This window comes from Grammomys surdaster, unplaced genomic scaffold (genome assembly GCF_004785775.1).
Source record: "Grammomys surdaster isolate TR1022 unplaced genomic scaffold, NIH_TR_1.0 198, whole genome shotgun sequence".
Lineage (NCBI taxonomy): Eukaryota > Metazoa > Chordata > Mammalia > Rodentia > Muridae > Grammomys > Grammomys surdaster.
In genome coordinates this window covers 6,878-30,912 of record NW_021604643.1, presented here as the reverse complement: position 1 = coordinate 30,912, position 24,035 = coordinate 6,878, and the positions used below count along the sequence as shown (strand labels likewise).

General features: G+C 38.1%; 1 protein-coding gene across 1 annotated transcript in view; it reads right to left on the bottom strand.

Moving 5' to 3' along the window:
- The window catches only part of LOC114623397 (aldehyde dehydrogenase, cytosolic 1), a 38,959-nt gene that overhangs the window by 14,404 nt on the left and 520 nt on the right, over positions 1-24,035 (bottom strand). Inside the window, exons 2-9 of the mRNA XM_028770069.1 lie at positions 18,628-18,732; positions 12,743-12,883; positions 10,718-10,847; positions 9,192-9,253; positions 7,710-7,838; positions 6,454-6,567; positions 3,282-3,384; positions 1,984-2,168 (exon numbers count right to left, since the gene is read on the bottom strand). Of these exons, the coding sequence (XP_028625902.1) occupies positions 1,984-2,168; positions 3,282-3,384; positions 6,454-6,567; positions 7,710-7,838; positions 9,192-9,253; positions 10,718-10,847; positions 12,743-12,883; positions 18,628-18,732 (969 nt within the window). The remainder of the gene's footprint in view (positions 1-1,983; positions 2,169-3,281; positions 3,385-6,453; positions 6,568-7,709; positions 7,839-9,191; positions 9,254-10,717; positions 10,848-12,742; positions 12,884-18,627; positions 18,733-24,035) is intronic.

The window sequence follows — 24,035 nt, the reverse complement described above, 5'->3', positions numbered from 1 at the left end:
AGAGGGAGAGGGAGAGGGAGAGGGAGAGAGAGAGAGAGAGAGAGAGAGAGAGAGAGAGAGAGAGGAGGGGGAGGGAGGGAGGGTGGGTGGAGGGAGGGAGGGAGGGAGAGAGAAAGAGAAAAAGAGAGAGAGAAACAAATAAACATATGTAAACCTGGGACTTCCAAAACCTTGTGTTGGTCAAAGTCTACCATTCATCTACTCTCCATATCATCTGCCTTCTCATTTACCTAATGATAAAAGTATTTTATGTTTATGTAGACAGGCCAATAGATAATTAGAACAAGAAACAGTAGTGACAAAACCGTCAGAATTACACATTTTTCTAGACTATGAGACAAACTTAAGTATAAATTTAAAAAATACCAAATCTAATAAAAGTTAGCAATGACACTGAAACAAAACAATAATTGCTTCATTTGACATTTACTTTATTGCTTTGGGTTTTCATTGCTTATCAATGTTTTTGTCCTAAGACTTTTCTATTTGGGTACTTGTGCTAAACAGACAATTCCAAAACATTCTTCCAAATTAATTGCATCCAGATAAACCAGTGACCAAGCCCACTTTGGGTTTTATGGTTTTGTCAGGCTCCTCTCTCAAGGTATAGTTGATAGCAATGTCCTCCAAGATTTTGTTAATTGAACTTAGGTTACACTTATTGTGAAATTCAATGAAGTTTGTCTCAGTAGTGAAACACACTGTAGCATATTTAATGTGAAAGACTGAGGACACCAATGTCAACATCCAGTTCCCAGAGCACAGCTCTCAGAAATGATTCTACTGGCATTTAGGGAAATATGTGTTGTTTCGAGGTTTCCTGTTCACTGTGCAGTGTTCAGCAGTGTCCCTTCCTCTGTTCACTAGACGTGAGTAGACCCCATCACCTTGTTATAACAACTCCAGATAAGGTCAGTGTCCCTGTGGGTATGTGGAAGACTGCCTCCAGTTGAAGATCACTGACTCAGAGGCAGCAGTGAACTCAGAACAACAAGAGCTTGAACAACAGACCAAGAAGAAAAGCTGTACAAGAGGAAAAGGTGACCTTTGAGTGAAACAAGGACATGCACATTTACAGTGGACCTAGCTGTGAAGAAGAAACCCTGAGCCCTGGGAATTCCTGGCTTTTGACAAATAGAGATGCTTGTCAGCAGCCCAGAAACAGGACTTCCAAGAACCATTTATAATAAATATCATTACATCGTAGAAACTGAGGAGCCTGAAGAAGATTCAGGAAGGTTCTACTGCTTAGACCTGTAGAACAGCAACTGAGATGAAAGATATGAGAGTGAATTAGCTGCCATATGTACAATTTTCCAGACTAAGAATTGTCTGTAAGAACTAAGAGTTTTGCCAATCGAACAATGCAGCAGTTAATAACACTTTAAAATTTTCCTTCTTTTTGGTGTGTATATGTGAGTGTTGTGTGTAGGTATGTATATTGGCATGCATGTGAGTACAGATGGGAGCAAATCCTGGTATATCTGTGTGCACCTGCATGTATAAAGGTACATGTACATGTGTGTGGGTGCCAAAGGTTGACACTGGGTGGCCTCCTCAATGGCTTTCAGTTTTATCTACTGAGGCAGGCTCCCTAATTCATAGCTTCAGTCTAACTAGCTAGCTCACCCTCTTGAACACTGGGATTTCAGAAGCTCTCCTACACACATCCAGCTTTTATGTGAGTGTTAGTTCAGAACTCAGGTCCTCAGGGATGTATGACAAATATTTTATGAATTGATCAATTTCCCCAGCCCTTCCTTTGACGCAAAATTCCCACAAGGCTCCCAGAATGTTTCTAAAAATATGGCCAACACAAAACAGCATCATGTCTTTGCTGTTGGAAGTTAGATTCTTTAAATCACAAGATGACAATATCAGCTAACAATGAACATAAATAAGAAGTTAAGCTTTCTCAATTAAAATTAGGCTTAAGAAGACTGGTTTTCCTTCCTAAATGCTGCCTTTCCAACATTTACTCACCTGAGGTCCTTGATTTATTTCTGAATTCAAAGGATTTCCTAGAGTGTATTTCTTAGCCCGCTCAACACTCCTCCTCACAAACTCATCGTAAATTGACTCCTCAACAAAAAGTCTGGACGCTGCGACACAAATCTGACCCTGGTGGAAGAACACTCCTTGGTGTGCAAACTCAACAGCACTATCCACTGCAAAGGAAACATTCAGAGAAGAGAAGGAATATTTTCTAAAGAATACACACACAACTATACTTCTCAGATGCAATATGGTAATAGAGAAAAATGATAAATCATTTGAGTAGACATACTCAATATATGTTACCACTTAGAAGTCAGGTAATAATTAACCTTTATCTTAAAAATAATAACAACAAAGGAAATCTGAAGAGATAGTGTCTGAAGAATGTAGATTTGATAAGATCAAATATCATTGCAAATAATCCCAAATTAATTCCATTTTTAATTCTTTGGGCAGTAGTATTTCTTTTAGGTGCCAGGTTTTAACTAGTTGACACAAGAAATTTGGATTACCTATTGTGTTTAATAATTTCGTAATATTTTTGAATATTTTAGTCAATGGAAAGTGCTATTTTTTGTGAAAATGACACTCAGACAAATAAAACTCACTACATCAGAATAAATCATCCCATCCTTACTCTAGAAAAAAATATTCCAAAATCTAACTCAAGTTTAAATCATTAAAGCATACAAATTTTTCACTCACTTTAGATGGAACAATATGCCTACATTTTTGTAATAGAATACTGTTGATTCTAAACAAAAATAAGTGGTATTGTTTTAATGTATGTGTCAATGTTATAAATGAGGACTACTTGGATAATCATTCCAGATATGTGATGTTAATCTGTGGGTTAAGAGTAGATGTTGAAAGTGTAGTGAGAAGAGATTACACAGTGAAAGACTAGGAATCTTGTTAACCAAGTTGTACATTCTAATATCACCAGTCAAGAGCACAATAGTAATATCAATGAATTCCATGAATAGAAATGACTATGACCTAGAACTATTAAAGACACATCATAGATTCTAGATGCAGTTCATTTATGCTACCTCCAATTGACACTGGGAAGTAACAATCTAGTCCTATCCAGGACAAAATTGTATCTGTGCTTAATTTATCTACATTATGGAACAATTTAAAAGCATCCCAGAGTCACCAGAGACTCTAGTTAATTCTTTTCACCTTGAGGGAAGGTCACCTGTAAGACTCTAGGTGACTGTGCGACAGTATCAGGCATCAAAAGGAAGAAGGTAAGATGCTAACAAAGGACTTATACTCACAGTCAGCATCTGCAAACACAATGCAAGGGCTCTTTCCCCCAAGCTCCAGGGTGACCCTCTTCAGATTGCTTTTCCCTGCAGCTTCCTTGATTAATTTGCCAACCTGAAATCAAACATCAAAAAGAAGGAGACTTAGCATGTTCCCATGTAGATAGATTCATTTAATACTTTCAACTTACAAGACACTTCTGCTACCATTCAATTTCATTTGGAAGAAGCATTAAATGATGTTTTTCAAGGTCTGGCATACTCTGGTGTAAAAGCTTCCATCATCAAGACTAAAAATGCACGATAAATCAGAAAATGCTCATGGGCAGGAGAGCAGACATCTGTGCACAGTGAGATTATGAATTTAAAGAATGCTGCTCTGTTGAGCTTTGATGCTGCAGATAATGCTGATAAAATTATCCATGGCCTGAGGTCAGTATTTCCATTTTGGTCAAACTTCAGGAATGACATATATAGCTTGATCAGGTTAGCCCTTCTTCTCCTAAGAATAATTTTATTCCTGTCCACCATGTTAAAGCTTGTCTCTAACTACATCAACAGGCTGGCAGCCAAAGTACATGACTTGAAACTGATAATGGACCCCCAGATGGAGTTATTAATTTAACTGGCAAGTCAAGGATGGGTAAGATTCTGCACAGAGCCTTACCAACCTAAGACAGAAATGCATTGCTTTTGATAGTGCATATTTCATGACTCGTAAGGAAGTCATTCTTGTCAGAATGACCTAAGACAGGCTCAATCTTATTAATGAAATAAAAAAAAAGGGAGAGGCAGAGAGCTTTGGGGCTGCTTGTCAAGAAGCTGACATGGGCCAAAGACAAGGAAATGGGCTGCTTGGCAGGAATACAACATTGGCTAAGGACAAGGAAATAGGCTTCAGGCAGGAATCTGACATTAGGCTAGAATAAAAAAGTAATTTCAGGTAGGAATCTAAATCTTAGGCTGTAACAAAAAAGTAATCTAAGGCAGGAATCTAAATATTAGGCTAGAACAAAGAAGTAATTTCAGACAGGAATCTAAATTTTAGGCCAGAACAAGGAAGTAGGCTTCAGAAATGAAAATGACCTTGGGCTAGGATAGGGAAGTAGGCTCAGATACTTTGGTCATCCTGATAACCCTTTAGAAACAGTGATCATGGGAGTTTTCACGTAATTAGGTTTAATGCCTTGCTTTTTCTTTGACTATTTGTTGTTTATTGTATTGCTTGTTCCTTGACTCTTTGCATCTATTGCATCGCTACACCCTCAACCTAGAACTGACCTTAATACATGCATGTAATCAAAATGGTAGAAAAGCATAAAGGAAGAAGATGTATAGGATGGGGGTTTTAGGGAGAAAATAGGGAAAGGAGATGACATCTGTATGGTAAATAAATAAAATATCCAATAAAAAATCAAGTTAAAAAAAAAGAGGTGACTTCATGTGTGGGCAGGCATCAAGTCTGTGAGAGCTGATTTCATGTGTGGGCAGACAAGAGATTATTTTTCATTTTCATCAGAACTCCGTCTTTGTATTTGATCAAGAATAATCAGCAACTCATCAGGTACTGACATCTCATCCCTCTAGTGACCTTCAGAGAACTCTGTCCATCCAAACTAGCATTCTTTCAGATCTGGACTGCCTCCACATTGGTCCTGTATTTGGGATCAGCTCCTAGCACAGATCCTTCTTAAGTCCTTTTCTGATTGTTCTAGATGGACATGATTTTTTTCCTCTGATTGCCTGAAGAAGCACATGGAGAGGTACCTAAGTCAGTCTCAAATGGTGTCATGTGTATCTGTATAAAAATCCCAGATGCTTATTTGCTTATTTACAAGAGTGGGCTCACTGCTAATCCTCCCTCCATCCCCACAACTCTGCCTCTCTCTTCCTTCCTTCCTACTCTTCTCCTTCTCAAACACACAGCAATTTGCACAGGAGAAAGAGAGAGAGAGAGAGAGAGAGAGAGAGAGAGAGAGAGAGAGAGAGAGAGAGAGAGATTGAGATGGACAGAAAGAAAGAAAGAGAGAAAGAGATAGAGACAGAGAGAGAAACTGGCTCAGAGCTCTGTGTGTTACTATATTTAGCCAGAATTTTATGATTCTCATTTCTTCTTTAATTCTAATTGCTTCTTTCAAGAAAATACATGTCTTTTGCTTTATTTCATTTTGTTTTTATATCCTGCCCTGCCTAGAGTATTACCTATGATTATTTTTGTTTTTGACTTCTGAGTCCTGGTTTAACTATTATTGATTCTTCATTTTATGTATATTGAGAGCACAATAGGCTGAAATGGTCTTTATGTTCTTTGTTAGAGGTAACCTTTTTTTTTATCGTCTGGCTTTCTTTTCCTACTCCACATACTGGAATGTAATGAAAGGTTTCATCAGAACAATAAGACAATATTTAGGTCCATATGGATACTGAACTGATACTGTATATTAGGCAACAGAGAATTTGCTAAGATTTTCAGTCTAAAAGAACTGCAGAGGCAAAAAAGGAGAAGAGACTGAGGGAAAGGAGGTCCAATGACTGGTCCAACTTGGGATTCATCTCAAGGTGAGGCTCCAAGGCCTGACACTATTACTAATGCTATGGGGTACCCACAGACAGGAGCTTAGCATGTCTATTCTTCAAGAGGTCCTACAAGCACATGACTGAGACAGATATAGATACTTATACCCAACCATTGGACTGAAGTTGGGGATTCCTGTGGTTGAATTAGGGAAACACTGGAAGAGGCTCAGAAGGCAGAAGACCCCAAAGGAGGACCAGCAGTGTCAACTAACTTGGACCCCTGAGATCTCACAGACACTGAACCACCAACCAGGCAGCATACACAAGCTGACACAACTGCAGATACTGCCACTCAACCACTGGACTGAAGTTGGGGACCCCTGTGGTTGAATTAGGGAAAGGCTGAAAGAAGCTGAGGAGGAAGGTAAACCATAGGAAGACCAGCAGTCTCAATTAGCCTGGACCCCTGAGATCTCTCAGACACTGGACCACCAACCAGGCAGCATACACTAGCTGGTCTGAGGCCTGGGACACATATATATCAGAGAACTGCCTGGTCTGACCCCAGTGAGAGAAACTGCACCTAACCCTCTAGAGACTTGAGGATCCAGGGAGTGGGAGAAACAGCTGCAGAGAGCATGCATCTGCTCGTTAGACATGGTCCTACCTCTGTTGATCCCGTGAAGGACACTTTGTCAATGTCCATGTGAGAGGAGATGGCTGCCCCTGCAGTTGGTCCATAACCAGGGATAATGTTCACCACACCGGGAGGAAACCCTGCCTATAGGTTAAGAAACAAGCAATTAACAGATCAATAATTTAATTCACAAAAGACCTAAGTGAGTCATCGTGTTGTTTTATATATTCACCTTGGGAGTTCTTCTATCAAAAAACTCATCTAGGTGCATTTGTTGTTTCTTCATTACTGTTTTTAATTTCTCATCCATAAGAACATACCTCCAAAGGTCATGATCCTGAGGGATACTATGCTTTAAGGACAAGTCTGTCATAACTTGTATTAGTTGTTACACATTTACTATGATAACACATTGGCCAAAACAAACTTGGGAAAGAAGGGGTTTATTTGGTTAATAGGATATAGTCCATCATTAAGGAAGCCAAAGCAGGAACCTGGAGCCAGGAACTAAAGCACAGACAATAACAGATTGCTACAGACTGCTTTAAATTATCTGGCTGGCTCAGCAACTTTTCTTATACAGCCAATGCACACCTACCTAGGGATAGCAGTGTCCACGATGAGCTGGGCCTTGCTACATCAATAAACAAACAAAATTCCCCCAGAGACATGCCACAGGCCAATATAATAAAGACAATTTCTCAACTGAGATACTCTCTTCTTAGATGTGTCATGCTGGCAACAACATTGTGACAACTGAACATCACTCAAAGGAGTAACTGTGTCAGATTTTATAAAAGGAAATTCATTAGAAGGATATAGAAATGTATATTAAATTACCTATACAGAAAGGTAGAATTCATTGTCTCCACCAACAAAACTAGAAACATATTGGCATAGTAGCCTTCAACTCTTAGAGATATTAATACTAATATAACCTTTAAATAGTTAACAGAAGCAGCCAAGCCAGTTATATCCTGGAGGTGAAGATACAGCTCACCATTTCAGCATTTAAAAATAAGGTTGTAATTCCTTGTGAACTTAAGTTCATGAGAGTTAAGCAACATAAGTTACAGTTTACAAGGGGACTGGCTATAAGACTCTGATTTGTGTGGAGAGACATTTGTGCCCACTGAAAGGCAGACTTCCCAGCCCTTAGCTCTGCTGCATTTATCTGCATGACTGAGCAGGATCCACATGTAAACAGCGAAGCTCACGGGAAATGACACCTGTAGGTAAACCGGGGACCCAGAATCTGCCTGCATGTCTAGACTCAGAAAACTCACCTCTTTTATTAAAGATGCCATGTGAAGAGCCGTGAGTGGAGTTTGCTCTGCTGGCTTGACAACCACGGTGTTCCCACAGCTAAGGGCAGGGCCGATCTTCCAAGTGAATATAATCAACGGACCATTCCACTGAAAATCAAAATTGAACAATGGGTTCTTTGCATCACTCAAAATCACCTTTGTTGAGAATGCCACCCTGATAGAAGTTGAATAATACTTCAGAAGTTGTGTGCAATTATTTAGTTTATTTTATATAACTTCATAAAAGAAACTAGTAAATGATAAAAAGCTTAAAACCATCCATAGAGGAGAAGGGAACAGGGAAGAACTACAGAATTTAATCAAGTCCTGTTACTTTGAATTCTCAAGAAAATACAAAAAAAATTTTTTACTGCATGATTTCACATATAGTTAAGCACGTTGTAAGTTACTTGTGCTTTACACGTATAAAATCATCTTCCTATTTCTCCCTGGAAGACACTTAGTATATTTTATCCAATATTATAATCTAAAAAAATTAGATGGATATCCTCAGAATTAATCCAGAAATTTAGATCTGGGGCATAGTACATTCCTGGCTAACATGTATGAAGCTCAGGATAAGATTCCCCCAAACAAAAGAAAACAGGAGACACTAATGTCTAGACTTATCTAATGCTAATGGCTGGTAGAGTGATGTAGATGTATTTGAGTGTTTTTAAGCTTTTGAAATAATGAGAATTTCCATTAAATACATTAATATGTGCAGTCTCATTAAGCAAAAGTGACTATCATTCCAAAAAACATTAGGAAACTTCACACTATTTTAATTTAGCCTTTTAAATTATGTCAGCTATATCTAGCCAGTCTAGCCAGTGTCTTATGTGTTATGCTTAGAGGAAATCTAGTTCTATCCAGAATATGATTTTCTGGCAGAAAAATTTTGAGTACTCAATCCTGCTACCTAAAGGTACAGTATAGACCATACATTTTTCCAGTTGTCATGGACATTGTTCATTTTTTAAGAAAGGTATTTTCTAGGATTTAAACAATCTTACTGCAGCTACTATCAATAATGAGAAGTCTCAAAGAGGATACAGAAGTGCTGGGAGCAGTGAGTTCTGCTGTATCCTACTGAAATGGAGTCCCAGCACAGATGAGCCATGATAAACCTTTGTCATATACTTATAAAGCACAGCTCATGGAAACCAGAACAGCGCACAATTTCCAAAGCAAACCATGTAGCCAACACTTAGGGCCCATGTAATAACAATGAAATGCCCTCCAAGGGCACAGCAGTATATCAAAGAGTTTCTGGACCAGCTAACTCATATCCAAGAAGCTCAGTTACAGGACAATAAGCTTCAGGCAGTCATGCTTGTTGAATTTACTTCACACATAACCATCACATAAGCTACACTTGTGTGGGAATGGGCTTAATCACCAGATCAATAGAATTGAACGTTCCCCCACCCCCATTGTGAGTAATGAAAAAGAACTTACAGGGAGGATTTGGCCACACACCCCAATAGGTTCACGTCTTGTGTAAGTGAATAGGTTTCCATCTGAAAAACAAAGCATACACTTACATTAAAGGCAAATGTCCTGTGTAGGCATGGCATGGAGATGTGAGGTTGGGGTGAGTAGCAAAAGAAAAACAAAAGTTCCTATTTACAAGGTTAAAAACATAAACAATGGAGCCCTCAAAGAGAAATGTGAATCTAAAGACTGAGGTCCATGAACCTAAGTGTAAAGATGGGAAAATATCAGACAGTTATACCAATATGGCTGCCTTCAGATTACCTTCACACACAAAGTGGTACAGAAATGAGCTAGGAATGATATCCTCTCCAGGTAAGGGCTAAGCCCCATGAAAATGTTTCCAACATCGCGAGTTTCCCAGGAGCATGAACTTTTAAAAGAAAAATTATTTAAAATAGTAAAAATGTAAGCAGTTTTCCTACTGACTTGGAATTGCTGGTTTTGTGTCTTTTGCCTATGGAGCACAATTGCAATGCCTTTTAATCTATGGGGAAAATAAAAACAAAAAAACAAAACATGTCTTAAATGAAACATGGTTCTTTTCCTTCTGGATTTGGCCAAGACTTGTGCCTTACTCTGATGTGGTTACCCTGGAAATTTTGTTGTTCTGTTTTGTTCTGGTTTTCACAGGAGCTTACTGCTACCACAGCAAGTACTTTTCATGTCAGAAACCACAGGTACTCTAAAGAGTTTCTTCTATGTTTCCTAAGAGTGGAGTAAGAGCCATGAAAGAGCCCCCTTCATGGTACCTCTGTGTTCTCATCCTTATCTTCTAACTTCCTGGTGACCACCTTCCATACTGAATCCTCCAGTTAGATTGGCAGTGCCCATCAGGGACAGAATTGGAAGTGGATTATTTGAGTTCCTAAAGTCATTACAATTCAGATGTGAAACTACTCCATCCCAAACTGGTTCTTTCTTCACACGGAATATTTGTCATGCCTATGCTACTAAGAAATACTTATACAACATTTCCACAGAAATATTGATGACTCAGCTAGTAGTCATAGTCTCATCTTTCTGTAAAGCTTTTGAAACACATTGGTGTAAACTGGATTGTTGAATTGATTGCAATGGTCTAAGTACACTGGGCTTAAAGGGCACAGATAGACACAGTTTACTCTTTCTTGATGAAGAATGTCTTAAGTAATAATATTGCAGAAAAGATACAAATGTCTTTATAAGAATGAAGCTCAAATAACTAATTACGGCAGCCATCTTTGAAAAGTTTCAACCCTGAAATATCTCACCCAAATTAGCAATTGAATCTATGATAATGTTCTTATTTCAGTACTATCTAAACTATGCACATGTTGACTTTTAACAGACCTTCCAGCATCAAAACTGTGTTGGATTAAAATGAAGAGTAAAGTAATTATTTACCTAATTGATTGACACCTCTATCAGAGAGAATTTGAAGATACTCAGGTCTGCATCAGTGTCCTCTCCTCCACCATCAAGTTGCTAAGTTTCCCAAATATACTTACCACTTGGTATTGTTTGACCATGGATCTTGTCAGCCCAGCCTGCAAAGTACTTTAATCCTTTTATGCTGATGTCTACATCGAACAGGTATGCATAACTAAAGACTTTCCCAGCATTCATTGATTCCATTGTCTGAAAAAATAAAAGAATATCAAAGTCTAAACTAAACTTTCAACAATAAAAATTATATCAAGAATATACAGTGGATGTTTTTTAGTACGTACCTACTAAAGAGCTTTGGGAATGTAAGGAATCTTAAACCTAGTGCTTTTCTTATTGAACACTTTGAGAAAAAAATCAAATGACTTATTTGTGGTCACATAGCAAGATCCTGGTGAGACAGATGGTAAGATTCTGATGGTCTGATTCTGGTCCCATTTCTGTCAGGTTCTAAATGTGTCCTGGTTAAGCAGTGTCTAAGACCTGGTCACATAAGTACTCAGCTGTGAAAATGACTCTTAGTCTCTTTGTTCTATCAAAGTTTCAAGTAGATTGTGTGTGATATCTGACTGTGGCAACAGCTTGGTGTTTGCTACTATTCACAATACCACAGTCATTATCATATTCTCATAGAAACAGTCGGTTCACACAATTTTAATGCACGTTTATGTCTATTCACACAATTGTAGCACTGGCATTTTTTACTAGGGCTTTACCATATTCAACTATAAACCTGTTTGGGAAACTGTGTCATAGTTATTTCAACAATTCCTCCCCTCAGAACTCAGGAAACCATACAGTAGACAAGACAGAAATAATGCAAGAGGCAAATGAATGGGGATTCCAGGAGAACATGGTCTTCTAAATCATCTAGGTAAGGTGCATATAAACTCATAGACACTGAAGCAGCAGACCCAGTACCTTGATTGGTCTGCATCAGGTCCTTGGTATATATTATAACTTTTAGCTTAGTATTTTCATCGGAATTTCTCTGAGAACAAGTGGGTCTCTGACTCTTGTGTCTGCCTTTCAGACTTGTTTCCTCCTGTTGGGTTGCCATGAACAGCTGTGATATGATATTTTTTGTTTCATCTTATTAGCTATACTTTATCATGTTTGATTGTTATATCTTAGAAGCCTGTTCTTTTCTACTAAGACAAAGAAAGGGGATAGATCCAGAGGGGAGGAAGGAGGAACTGGGAGAAATAGGGGGAGAAGAAACTATAATCAGGACATATAGTATGAGAAAAGAACCTATTTTCAGAAGAAGGGGGGAAGATTGTGAAGTTGCATATCTTCTAATCTAGCAGTATTTTCTTATCCTCCCCCATTTTGTGCAGATTATACAGGATGCTTTGAAATCACACATTTCAGTGGGTGGTCACATGGCAAGATGTACAAGTTTGATACTGCCCACCACTACCCTAAAATTAAATGAAATGAGACTTTCTTTATATGTCTGTTCTGCACTCACTGTGGTTCTCATGCTGTCAGAGGAAGTAAGACTTTTCACTCTACAACTAAGACAAATGAAAACTAAGACAAATGAAAACAGCTAAGCTCTGGGAAATTCTCATTTCTTCCAGTGGAATATTTCAGTTGTATGGATTCATTACAGAGCTATGGATTCTATTTTTACATGTTTTGAGCAATGAGAATCCTTGAAGAATAAATGATTATTAAAAATTGGTGAATTGCTGATATTTTCTAATAAAATTAAGGTTTGAATCTCATTGTCATTTAAGAGTCTAAAGCTAATGCAATTTATTCGGAATTGTAACCTGGATACCACTTTGTTTTCAATTGGCTTTACTAAAATTCAAAGCTGAAAAGACTAGTAAATTTGCCCTCCATCCATGTTCTATAATGACTTCTCTAACTATTAAAATGGAAATATATGCCCCCTGAGACCATTCAAAAGGTTTGATGAATATAGTAACACAGGATTCTAAACTCTGAGAAGTTTTAGAGAAAAGCAGGAGGAAATTTGTCTTCATACTCTTTAAACCAGACTGATTGGTCAGTTCAAACTGTGGGTGCCCTTGGGAGCTCTCCCATATTTCACATTGACATTGGTTAATACTCACAGCCAGCAGTAGCCTATCTCTCTCCATTAACTCAGCCAGCTTGTTCAGCAGGCGTCCCCTCTCCGAAGCATCCATGGTGCGCCATGGGGAGCCAATCTGGAAAGCTTGTCTTGCAGCCTTCACAGCTTTGTCAATATCAGCCTGGAAATCACAGATCAATCCATTCAGGATATTAAAAATACTAGATGAGCAAACACAACATCATAACCTAATAAAATACAACACAGTCCTCACAAACAAAGGTCAATCTCCACAATTCACCATAAGATGTTGAAGTGGTTTCTCTTGAAATATTTAGAATATATTACAGTTGTCTATCAAATAGTTAAACTTTTAAAAAAGAGATTATATGTTCTAGTAATTTTCACTTTATCTTATTGTAATAGGACACTTTATTTTAATTGAAATAATGTTCTAGTTAATTTACACACATTAGGTCATTTGTTCCAGAAAATGCAATGGGACACATTTATTCCTCCTATTACAAATGGAGAAATTGAAGCAAAAAGAGACAGGAGATCTCAGGACTAATAGATTGATGGTAAGCCACATGCCCTGACTCATGGTGCTACATCTGTCACTTAGAACTTCCTATCCACAATGTTGCACAGCCTTTTATAACAGTTACAGAACTTGTGTGACAGCTGTTTAAATATATGAGCTTTGTGTTGGATGTCTCACGTTCAAATCTAAGCACGGTGTGTCTGATAAGCCCCTTATTTCCCAATTGTGTACAAAGTGATCCACTCTAGGCATTCTATGCCCTGAGTAAGTAGAGAAGACAGTTGCTTTTATTAATCATATTCTGATTAATAGAATAAAGTCCCACTCACACCACTTAGCTTCCTTAGTTTTGCTCATGTACTTTTATGACTACTGCATTTCTCCTTTAAGAAAAGCCACCATCCTGCTAAGCTCTTCCATGGTCCCTCCATTCCTTGGTAGATCGCTATTCAGACCACTTCTAGTCTCTTCCAGTATATCTGCTGAAAGCATCTCTCTGCTTCTTCTGTTACTGTTTCAGGTGCTTTTTTCTTCATCAAATCCATAGCAAGTAGCATGTACAGAAAGACTACTCTACAACTTTTTGTCTATGGGATTCCCTGATTCATGGAACCCCGTAAATCAAGATGATCAAGGGAGCAGTCGGCTTCATCTTTTTGTAATGTACCTTGAAAATAATATTACTGTGATGTTTAAAAGGACATAGTTTAAACTAGTGTGGCAGAAGCTGTGCATGGATCCTTCTGTTCAGAGTTTCGTCATTGGACTTTGCTTAATTAGGGCTCTCTTGAGCCTTCTGGTCTCTCCAAGAACTGGTGAAATGAATGCTTTGAGACATGTAACCTCACATGTAGAAAACCAAAGACCAAACCAAACCAGACAAACAAACAAACAAGAAATCCTGCTATAAAAAAAGCTGCTATAAATAAATCCATTCTCACGGTTTCATCATTTTGGCTGTGAGTCCCTTTCCTCAAATAAGATGTTTAATCTTGGCTGGGCGGTGGTGGCGCATGCCTTTAATCCCAGCACTTGGGAGGCAGAGGCAGGTGGATTTCTGAGTTCAAGGCCAGCCTGGTCTACAGAGTGAGTTCCAGGACAGCCAGGGCTACACAGAGAAACCCTGTATCGAAAAACAAAAACAAACAAACAAACAAACAAAAAAAGATGTTTAATCTTGCAGGGAGAATAAATCTTGAATTTTAAAAAGTAGATTCTTATTTCTTCCTTTTAGTTTTGATGCATCTGAATATACATCCACCTTATGGCACTCTATCATTTGGCTGACGCTAGGACAATGAGGGAGGAACAAACAACCAAGCATCCCACTATGGAATTACAACACAGGCCTCCCTTAGTGTCCCAGAGAACATTTCCCCAAGTCACTGAAAAACACAACCTGAAATTCTGAATTCAAAATGTATGTAGTATTTACAAATAACGCACAGACATCCTTTGGATAACTGTACTTCTGATGCTGAGTACAAACGCTAGGTAAGTAGTTGGTAAACAGTACTGTTTAGAGAATAATGGCCAAAATAGTCTGTGCACTCAGTGTGCACACAACTGAGATAGACCTCTTGATACCCTCTATGTCAACAGCTACCGATTTCAGATCCCAGGGTTGAACTCACCAGTGTAAAATCTGTGGATGCAGCAGATACTCAACTCTATTCTAAACTGAAATATGTTGGGCCACAGCTTGTTTGTGGCATTTTTTTTCTTATCTTTAAACTCATAGCAAGCTGTCCTGTCTCACATCTTCTATGTGGCAGCCATGCTAAATGCTTACAAGACGGAATTAACTGTGGTCCTAGAAGATGACTCAGTGTGAAAATGGCTATAGCATCCTAGTCTACTCTAGCTCATCTATCAGGTTTTCTATTCTCGACTACACAGGCCTTTACTGTTGTACATTGTAAACAGCCTCTCATTCGTTCTCCTCCCTTCTCACTGTCTCTATACAGCTGCCAGGCTTAATCTTCATGCCATTTATCTTATCGTGTTCCCTTGTGCATTTGCAACTGCTGGCTTCATCCACAGTCCTAAGGGCAAAGGTCTCTGTTTGGTTCTCAAGGTCCAACATTTTCTGGCCTGACTTTTCTTGTATAGACTTCCTGCTTACATTTCTCCTGCTCTCTCTCTCTCTCTCTCTCTCTCCCCCCCCACACTTCTTCTCACCTTTGCTCCTAAAATTCTCTTTGAATAGACAATGCTCTACCAACATGTCCGCTAAATGTTAGTTTTAAGATCTTCCCCAAAGTCTGGCTCAATGTAACAGTCTGCTTCAATAATCACCAGACTCCCACCTCAAAGGCAGATGATAATCAAGAGCTGTTCCAAGAACAAAGACAAGTTCTCTTTGACACAAGTTACTACTGTACTTATGGATTGTGTGCCCTGTTACAACTTACAAGGGAGGAGAATTTATGCTAGTAAAACACAGCAGAATTTGAACCAATACCTTATACTACATCTGACCTATGCATTCAGTTATGTTGGCAGGGATGATCAATAGGGCTGCTTTGTTAAATAGTCATTGCTATTCAGTTGTTCCATATTATGTACAATAGTGGTTTTTCAGCCTTTGCATTGGTTTATAGGAGTACATTTTAGTAGTGGCTTTTGATTCCATTTTGAGGGAGAAGGATAACTGTAGCCCCTAGGTGGACCCAGAAACCCCACCATCTATCACCTATCCACCACAAACTGAGACATTCTTTACTCCTGGGAATAGAATGTGAGTCATCCTATAAGTGTACTGGGGAGAATTAAAATTATGTGGGCATGTTGATATAATAAAAATCGAATCATAGAAAGTATGCCCAAGAACATATCAGACACCCAGGAAAGAGTGAACTCCCTTTCTTGGACCCCATAAAGTGATGAACACAAAAGACTGAAATGGCATGGCCTCTGAATGAGCTACCATCTGAAACCTGGGATGTGTGTCAAGGACCAAGGACTATTTGACTCAGCTGGATCACTGCTGTTGAAACAGCCTACTGGACTGCCAGCTCTTGCACACGTTCACCTCTGAAGTGCCATTTCCAGTGATAGATTCAACTTGCCAAGCTTTGCAGCTTCTCTCTCACCCCTGACTCCAGCTGTTCCCTAGAAGTTCCCCCAGACACTGGTATGGTCCCTTATTATTACAGATTCTTCTAACCCACTTCTGAACCTCTTGAACTATACTGATGACTTTCTAACTTGTATTCACTAGCAACTCATATATTCATATACAGAAGCACAAAGACATTTGCTGTGTTATATATGATATGAAAGTTAATGTTAGAAATTAATACTGGAATAAAAAATTGGCATTCCCCTCTTGCAGGCTGCTAAGATGAATGGCTTTTACACCAAATTGCTATAATTTAAATGGCTAAATCTTGTGAATTTATTGCTATTCAATATAGTTTGACAGTGTGGGATGACACAAATATGTGAACCCGTGTTTTGGATATGACACATAACCACATATGACTTGTTCTTATTGATATGTTTAAAAATAATCATACTTTAAACAATTGTATTCCATTTTGTGACAACATTTTTTGCTTTATTCAAACCACTAGTCTCAAAATGTTTTTTTTTTAATTGTTTGTAGTACTTTTTAACTTCAACATGCATAACTTGTAGATTTTTGTTTAGGGGCTGGCATTTTAAAGATATTTTGGAATTAAACAGAAAACAGTGTATAGGTTAACATTGACTTGCTAGAATCAAATCATGTGGCCTAGATGAAAGCAAAATATTCCAATTTTGAAGTCAGAGTGTGTAGGCTGAATGTATATAGGTACTTTGAATGAAAGTGGGAAGTCAACTGACTCTTAACCTAGTTTGGGAAGTCTGAATGATTCTCTCTCTCCTGGAATGTATACCCTCATATTAACTTCACTCAGAGATAGAGAAAATAGTAATCAGACCAGTTTTCTTTCACACCTGTCTGGAGCACTTATTTTAATAGTTTTATCCCTCCAGTTCTCGATTAGCTCACACCCCAGCATTCCTTAGGAATCACTGAAATGAGAAGAAAGCCCTTCCCACCCACAGGCACCTTCACTCTCTAACAAGCATTTGCTCTGGCTCCTTGTGATACCATAAAAGACAGGATATGGTCCATTGGCAGCCCCATTCTGTGGTGAATAGAATTTCCAAAACCAACCTTTAACCTGTGACCAGTCCAGCCTATCAGGTTTCTTGTGACTGTGCGCTTTACCAGGTTAGGACCTTTCACTAAGCCATGCTAGCCACTCTTCATTAGATTCCTCACAAATTGCTTCAGCATCAACTATTCTAAGAATGCAAGTTGTTTAATAATTCCAAAACAGGATACAGATAAAGGAATGTGGTAATGAAACAAGCTCTTGCTTTTCACTGACAATTTCCTTAGAGGAACCATTTGTCCTGCCAACCAGACTGGCACTGTGACAATACTTGCAGCTTGGTTGGTTATGAATTTGTCTCTTTGATCTCTCTTCTATAGGAGGGGCAGTTGTCCCTAATCACAGAACAAATCAGTGCTTATTGGCAAGATTGCTGGGATGGTCACCAGCTTTCCCTTCTGCACCTAAGGAAGAAGGTAGATCTCACTGACTGCCCCAGCCAAGTCTCAAAGTTTCTACTGAACCCAGGCAAAGACTTTTGTTTTTCTGGTGAGATCAATACCATTGCCAAAGCAAGATGTCTCCTAGGAGCTACATATTCAAGGCATCACCATTAAAGAATCAAGAACATGACTTTTTGTTTACTGGCATCAAATAGCAATCACCAGTTTTCTTTCACACTTGTCTGAAACACTTACTTTAATAGATATTTAGGGTTTTGTCCTTCTAATTATAAATTAGCTCATTCACAGTCTTCCTCAGAGTTGTTTTTTATCTACATGGAGAAAGAATGAGCAGCTGAAAGGCTTAGTCTATGCACCCTAAGTATATTACTATTTCAAAACTCCATGCCCCATATTAAATGATAATGCTAACCCTTAAAAAAATAGATAAGTTGTTTAATAGTGCATGCTTCATTGTACTACTGCAGCCTCAAACCACTGACATTTTGGATGCTATCACCCTATTCTCAATAACCAGGTTACATTAGAAATGCTAGCATCAAATCTATAGCCTGAGGTTTATGGGTTTTTTTTTAATTAAGTTTCTTTTTCTCTTAGTTTTAGTTTCTTTGAGTTCTGTGTATTTACTCTCTACTAGATGTGAATGTGGCAAGTTTTCTTATGACAAGGACAAAAGAAAATGTACCCAACTGCCTGAGCAATCACCTCTTCATGTCTTTCATTGACCTTTCAGTGGTTTTTGAGCTCAAAGTGGTGGGAAATAAGGACTCTTTGTGTAAAGTGTAGCTGCAGGTACTGGAAAACTTACCTTGTCCCCTTCTTCCACATGGCAGATGACTTCCTCAGTTGCAGGGTTAATGACGGGAAATTTCTTACCACTCACTGAATTATGCCATTCATTGTTTATAAAGATCTGTAGAAATGCAGCAAAAGCATATAAAAAGCATTTAAATATATTGTAGGTTTGAGATTTCTATAGATTAAACTTGAGGTATTAAATGTTGCTTAGATGTGTGTCTTTCCCCATCTCAAAAATGTTCATGTTGTGCAATTTAACATCTAAAGAAACACAGAGGTTAGACACTTGTGAATTGTCTTACTATTGTGTCACTAAGTCAGTATCTACGAGAGATTCCCTTAGATCATTTGGAAAAGTCTAGATTTCAAAATCTGCACCTTGAACTTCAGTTGCATTAAGAATTATTTTTATATGCATTTAACTCCACTCCATTTGTAAAGAAAAGCTTAGTTCTGTAATAGGGCCACTGTTAAAAAGTTGAAAGAAACACTGTAGTCTATTTCTGTGTGCACAAAAATTGTTATTTGCCAATGAAACATTTTTGAGCACGAAAAGTATCATCACTTGGTGAGATAATATTTCTTTAAAAATATGTGCATTTTTATTTATTCATATGTAGATGCCTGTGTTCATTTTGTGTACCTCATGCCTTGCAGGTGCCCATGGAGGCCAGAGAAGATTGACTGTCCTGCCACTGGAATTACAGACAGTTTCTAGTCATCTAATATTTAAGAAGTGTGCAATGAGAAAAGTCAGGTTACCACATCCCAGGGAACAAAATTCTTCACCCATGAATTCCTTTGGGAAAAAATAAACACTCAGAGCTTTTCTCTGATGAAGTCTTTGTCAGACAGAACATGATTGTGCAAGACATATTGACAGAAAATTAGGATAAAATAAGAAGAGAATGACATAGTGGGATACAAATTTGGAAAAATCAGGTAAGAACATTCTAGAAGTTGGAAACTATGCAGAAAAAAAATACATCATCCTAAGATAGCTAATATTAGTCATTCTTCATGAGCCAAACCCTGCCTCAACTGTTTCTTACCAATTGTGGTGGTTTAAATATGCTTGGGCCAGGTTGTGGCACTATTAGGAGGTATGGCCTTGTTGAAGGAAGTATGTCACTGTAGGGGTGGCCTTTGTGAGCTTCCTCCTAGTTTTCTCATCATTGTCATTGGAGCAAGATGTAGAACTCTCAGCTCCTCCAAGGCGATACCTGACTGGATGCTGCCTTGATGATAATGGATTGAACTTCTGAACCTCTTCATTAGCCCCAATTAAATGTTGTCCTTTAGAAAAGTTGCCCTGGTCCTGGTGTTTCTTCAGAGTAATGAAAACCCCAACTAAGAAACCAATTAAATATGGAGACTGTTTACATCTCCTCAGGAAATGGGGCTCTTTATCATTCTATATCAACTGTAATGAAGCAGAGGCAGGTAGAGGTAAGAGAGTGGACCAGGGGTCCTGTAACTTCCAAAGGAGCTGCTCATTCAAGAGTGTGGTAGCAGGGATGAAGGGCACCTATAGTACTTACTCTCAACCCCTAAGGGGAAGGACGGGGATTACCAGGTGTACTTGGATTTATGAAGTTATAGAGGCTTCAAGTACAAAAGCTTTTGTATTTTATTTTTAAAAACTGGTTCTTAAACTCCATTTCATCTACCCCATCAAAGAGGAAATGAAGTAGAAAATGAGCCCTGAAAAGATGATGCTTCAGTGGCTTGCTTTGTTTGGAGACAAAACACTCTTAAGGATAAGATTATACCACTCTCTGACTATAGGTGTTTTTCTTTTCTTTCTTTTTTTTTTGTTATTAATCTGCTTATTTGTTCCTTTCCCAGTACACCAAACACTGTTAGAGTAGGGAAAAAAAAAAAAACTTCTGGTCAAGAGAATAGATTCCTTGCACTGGATGGAGACTTAACATTACAGTTGGATTGGTTCAATCACTTTGGACAAGGGACCACCCCTAGGAAACTGGGCTCATCTTAAGCCAAACTACAGTGATAAGTGGAACAAATAGTCCTTTAATGAGATGCTGCACTTTCCCTTCCCCCAAATTCCCACTCCTAAAGCAGAAGTTTAGACCATGTTTTTTAGGGTGCTAAGTCTGATTACTTTTTGAGTTTTTCAAAAAAAGAATAACTTTCTTATCTTTTCTTTTTTTTCTGAGCAGGCTTTTCTTAACAGATGTTTTGTTTTGTTTTGTTTTGTTTTTGGTGTTTTGTTTTGTTTCTCCCAACATTTTGGACTTTGTAATTCCTTCCCTGAAAAGTTCACTGCCCATCACACAGCTCCTTGTTGGCCATGCGTTCCACTTCACGCCAGCTTGAGCAGCATGGGTGCTCCCCTCCCTTCCTTTGGGCAGGTGCTAAGGTTCTAAAGCTGGCATGCCCTGGAGTTTTCCTTCTAAGTGCCAATCAATTCCATTTGATCTTATTCTTAAAGTATTCCACTAAAGAGACTGAGACCCACCCTTCCAAGAGATGACCCTAAATTTTTCCATTATGGAGATGGATATGGTTCTTTCTATAATAAAGAAGAAAAGCAAAACAGTAGGAAAAATAATTCAGAAATTGAGACACTGGTCAGGCTAAGTAATTTCACAAGTACTTCTAACCCTTGCCTTCCATGCTTTGCAACCAGGAGCTGAGTTAAGTCATTGTCTAAACCCGTTTGAGGAGTATAAATCTGATACAGGTCTCCAGCAGGACTCGGTAAAGGGAACATGCACAGGCATACAGAAAGCCCCTTAGGGATTTAATTGCATACACAACTGGTGTACCACAAAGTATAAAAATGCTATAACCAGCACATCAAATATAAATAGTTACTGAATAGACCAGATTTATATAGAAGATACATAGAGAAGATATATAGAAAATAAAAGCTCACTGAGTAGTGTTGCCTATTATTAACTAGAGAAGTACTTGAACATCATTCAGACATACAGTTGGGTCTTAAATACTTAGGTTTGTCATCCTCCCTAGGATGTCCTTATGCAATGCCTTTGCAGTAAAGAGGTTTTGATTTGGAAACTCCGTCTGTGTTAAGGAGTTAGTGGCTCTGTGCTTGTACATGAGACATTAAGGAACTCCTCATTTTTCTAGTAATTTTACCTTGATCTTAATTAATAACTGCTAAATGAAACAATTTATAGAAAAGATAGTTCACTTTAAAACTTTCTTGAGATACACACACACACACAAAATCTTAGCAAAATTCATAAAGGACAAATTAAACAAAGGGGGAGGGGTATCCTGATACAAAAACACTTCCCGTTGGAACATGCAAACCAAATTCTTCTTAGTGATTACAACACAACAATATAAGCAGGGCTGACAATCCTGATCTTCTTGAGACAGTTCAAATGTATACATTTTGACAAGAATTTCTTCCATATGAGAAAGATGGCGGGAAGGAGACTGGCGTCTGTGGTGTGCACAAACCTTTGACAACTGTGAGCTGTTGGAGACTGTGGACAAACCACAGTTTTCATATTCTCATTTGTCAATATCTAAATTGAAAAGCATTTTTCTCTCCAGGGAAACCTGGTGAAGTCGTGCCTCAGGGAAGTTCTTTTTTTTTTTTTAAATTTCAGTGAAATCTATTTATTACTAATTACTTAGAAAGTGATTGTACCTCCAGGGACATGCTCAAATATGTAAAGACAATGATTTTCTCATAAGTTGAAAATACGTTTTATGTAAAGACTTTTTATTATATGATTAATACTTTCTAAGTGATAAACTTGTAGATAATCACAGACGATTAGTTGTATGTATTTTAATACCACATGTACATGTTGCTACTTATCTCTGGCTTATGACATAGATTATAAACAGGAGACATGACTCAATAAATTATGTTGATTACTCCATTGTAAAGAATACAAAGTCACCAGCTTGAGTGAGACCGTATGTTTTCCCCAGAACCAGTAACATATAAAAATATCAAATGATACTCAGTCCCCACTGGGACATTTAAAACTGTTAATTGGCAAGATAAGTATCATTCTATAAAAGATCATTGTTCAGATTAAAAAGACAATAGACATAATACATAGCAGCTTAGCATGGGGCTAGGTAAATTTTTATGTGATTTCTCCAATTCCCAAATAATAACCTAGTTAACAAAGCTGAAAGTGCCTTTCAGAAAGCCCAACTTAACTTTAACTTTAAATTCACCATCTCTTTCTTGAGAATATTCAGGAATGTAGTCATTTCCCCTTAAAAGAAAATATATCTGGGAACTTAATCATTTCTTTATAAAATCAAAATGTGTCTGATTGGTATACATGTTATAATATAAATTTTAAATTCTCATATAAATATTGTCAGCATGATGATGTCTGCTAATTTGAAACTCTCCCTATGAAAATAATAGCAAAGCTGAAACAATTTTTATAAGCCATCATATTGCCAGCTTAGATGAACAATTCTTATGCTCTGAGAAATGGGCCCTTCATCATCAAAATGACTTCTACTCAGTCCAATCTTTTCTCCCTCACCTGACCAGTCAAGAAAGCCTACAACACAACAGGCCATCTACAACATAATTACTCTGTTTTTCCTTCTCTGAAAAGTTCTAACTACTTGCTAGCCATGGCCAAGACTCACTTCTCTCTGTAGTCTTCATCCTACGAAAAGAGCCCAAAAGCCAGGCAAGTCCCTCAATTTGGGTGCTTTGTAAATTGCATAATGCTTCAAAGTTTCAAGGCCACCTACATTTGCTTTATGAAAAAAAGAAATAACTGAGAGAGACCATAAGGTTCTTCTCCTTAACTTTAACACTCTCAGCTTTTATTGTTTAGTTCAGAAGTCAAAATGACTGTTCCCAGAGTTGAACAATTAGTCTCTCACTTTGTAATCTTCATACCATGACATGGCTAATTTTAAGTGACTGTCCTAATAACATGCATGGGGGTATATATAATACTAGTTTCTTAGTTTTGGAATCCAAGGATCTGTGACTAAAGTAGGCATTTAACTATTCAGTAGGCAAAATTAAGATAGCCTCTCAGGCCAACCCAGCTTGATCATTTGCATTCCCTGGCTGCAGATTTAAAAGCCTGGGTCAGGCTACTGCTTTTGTATCTTTAAATATCTATCAATTAACAATGACATGTGTTCTCCAACAACAGCAACATTGTATGGAGAAATAAACAAGTACAGTTTATATCTCAAAGAAATAAAAGTAACTCAAGTCTGTTTGAGAGTTTTGGCAACAGCCTCGATTCGATGTTCAGAGCTAAGTCCTCCAACCTTAACTCTGTGCCCTCAAACATATGGTTATATTAACCTGGTTAAGTGTGTGTGTGTGTGTGTGTGTGTGTGTGTGTGTGTGTGTGTGAGAGAGAGAGAGAGAGAGAGAGAGAGAGAGAGAGAGAGAGAGAGAGAGAGAGAGAGAGA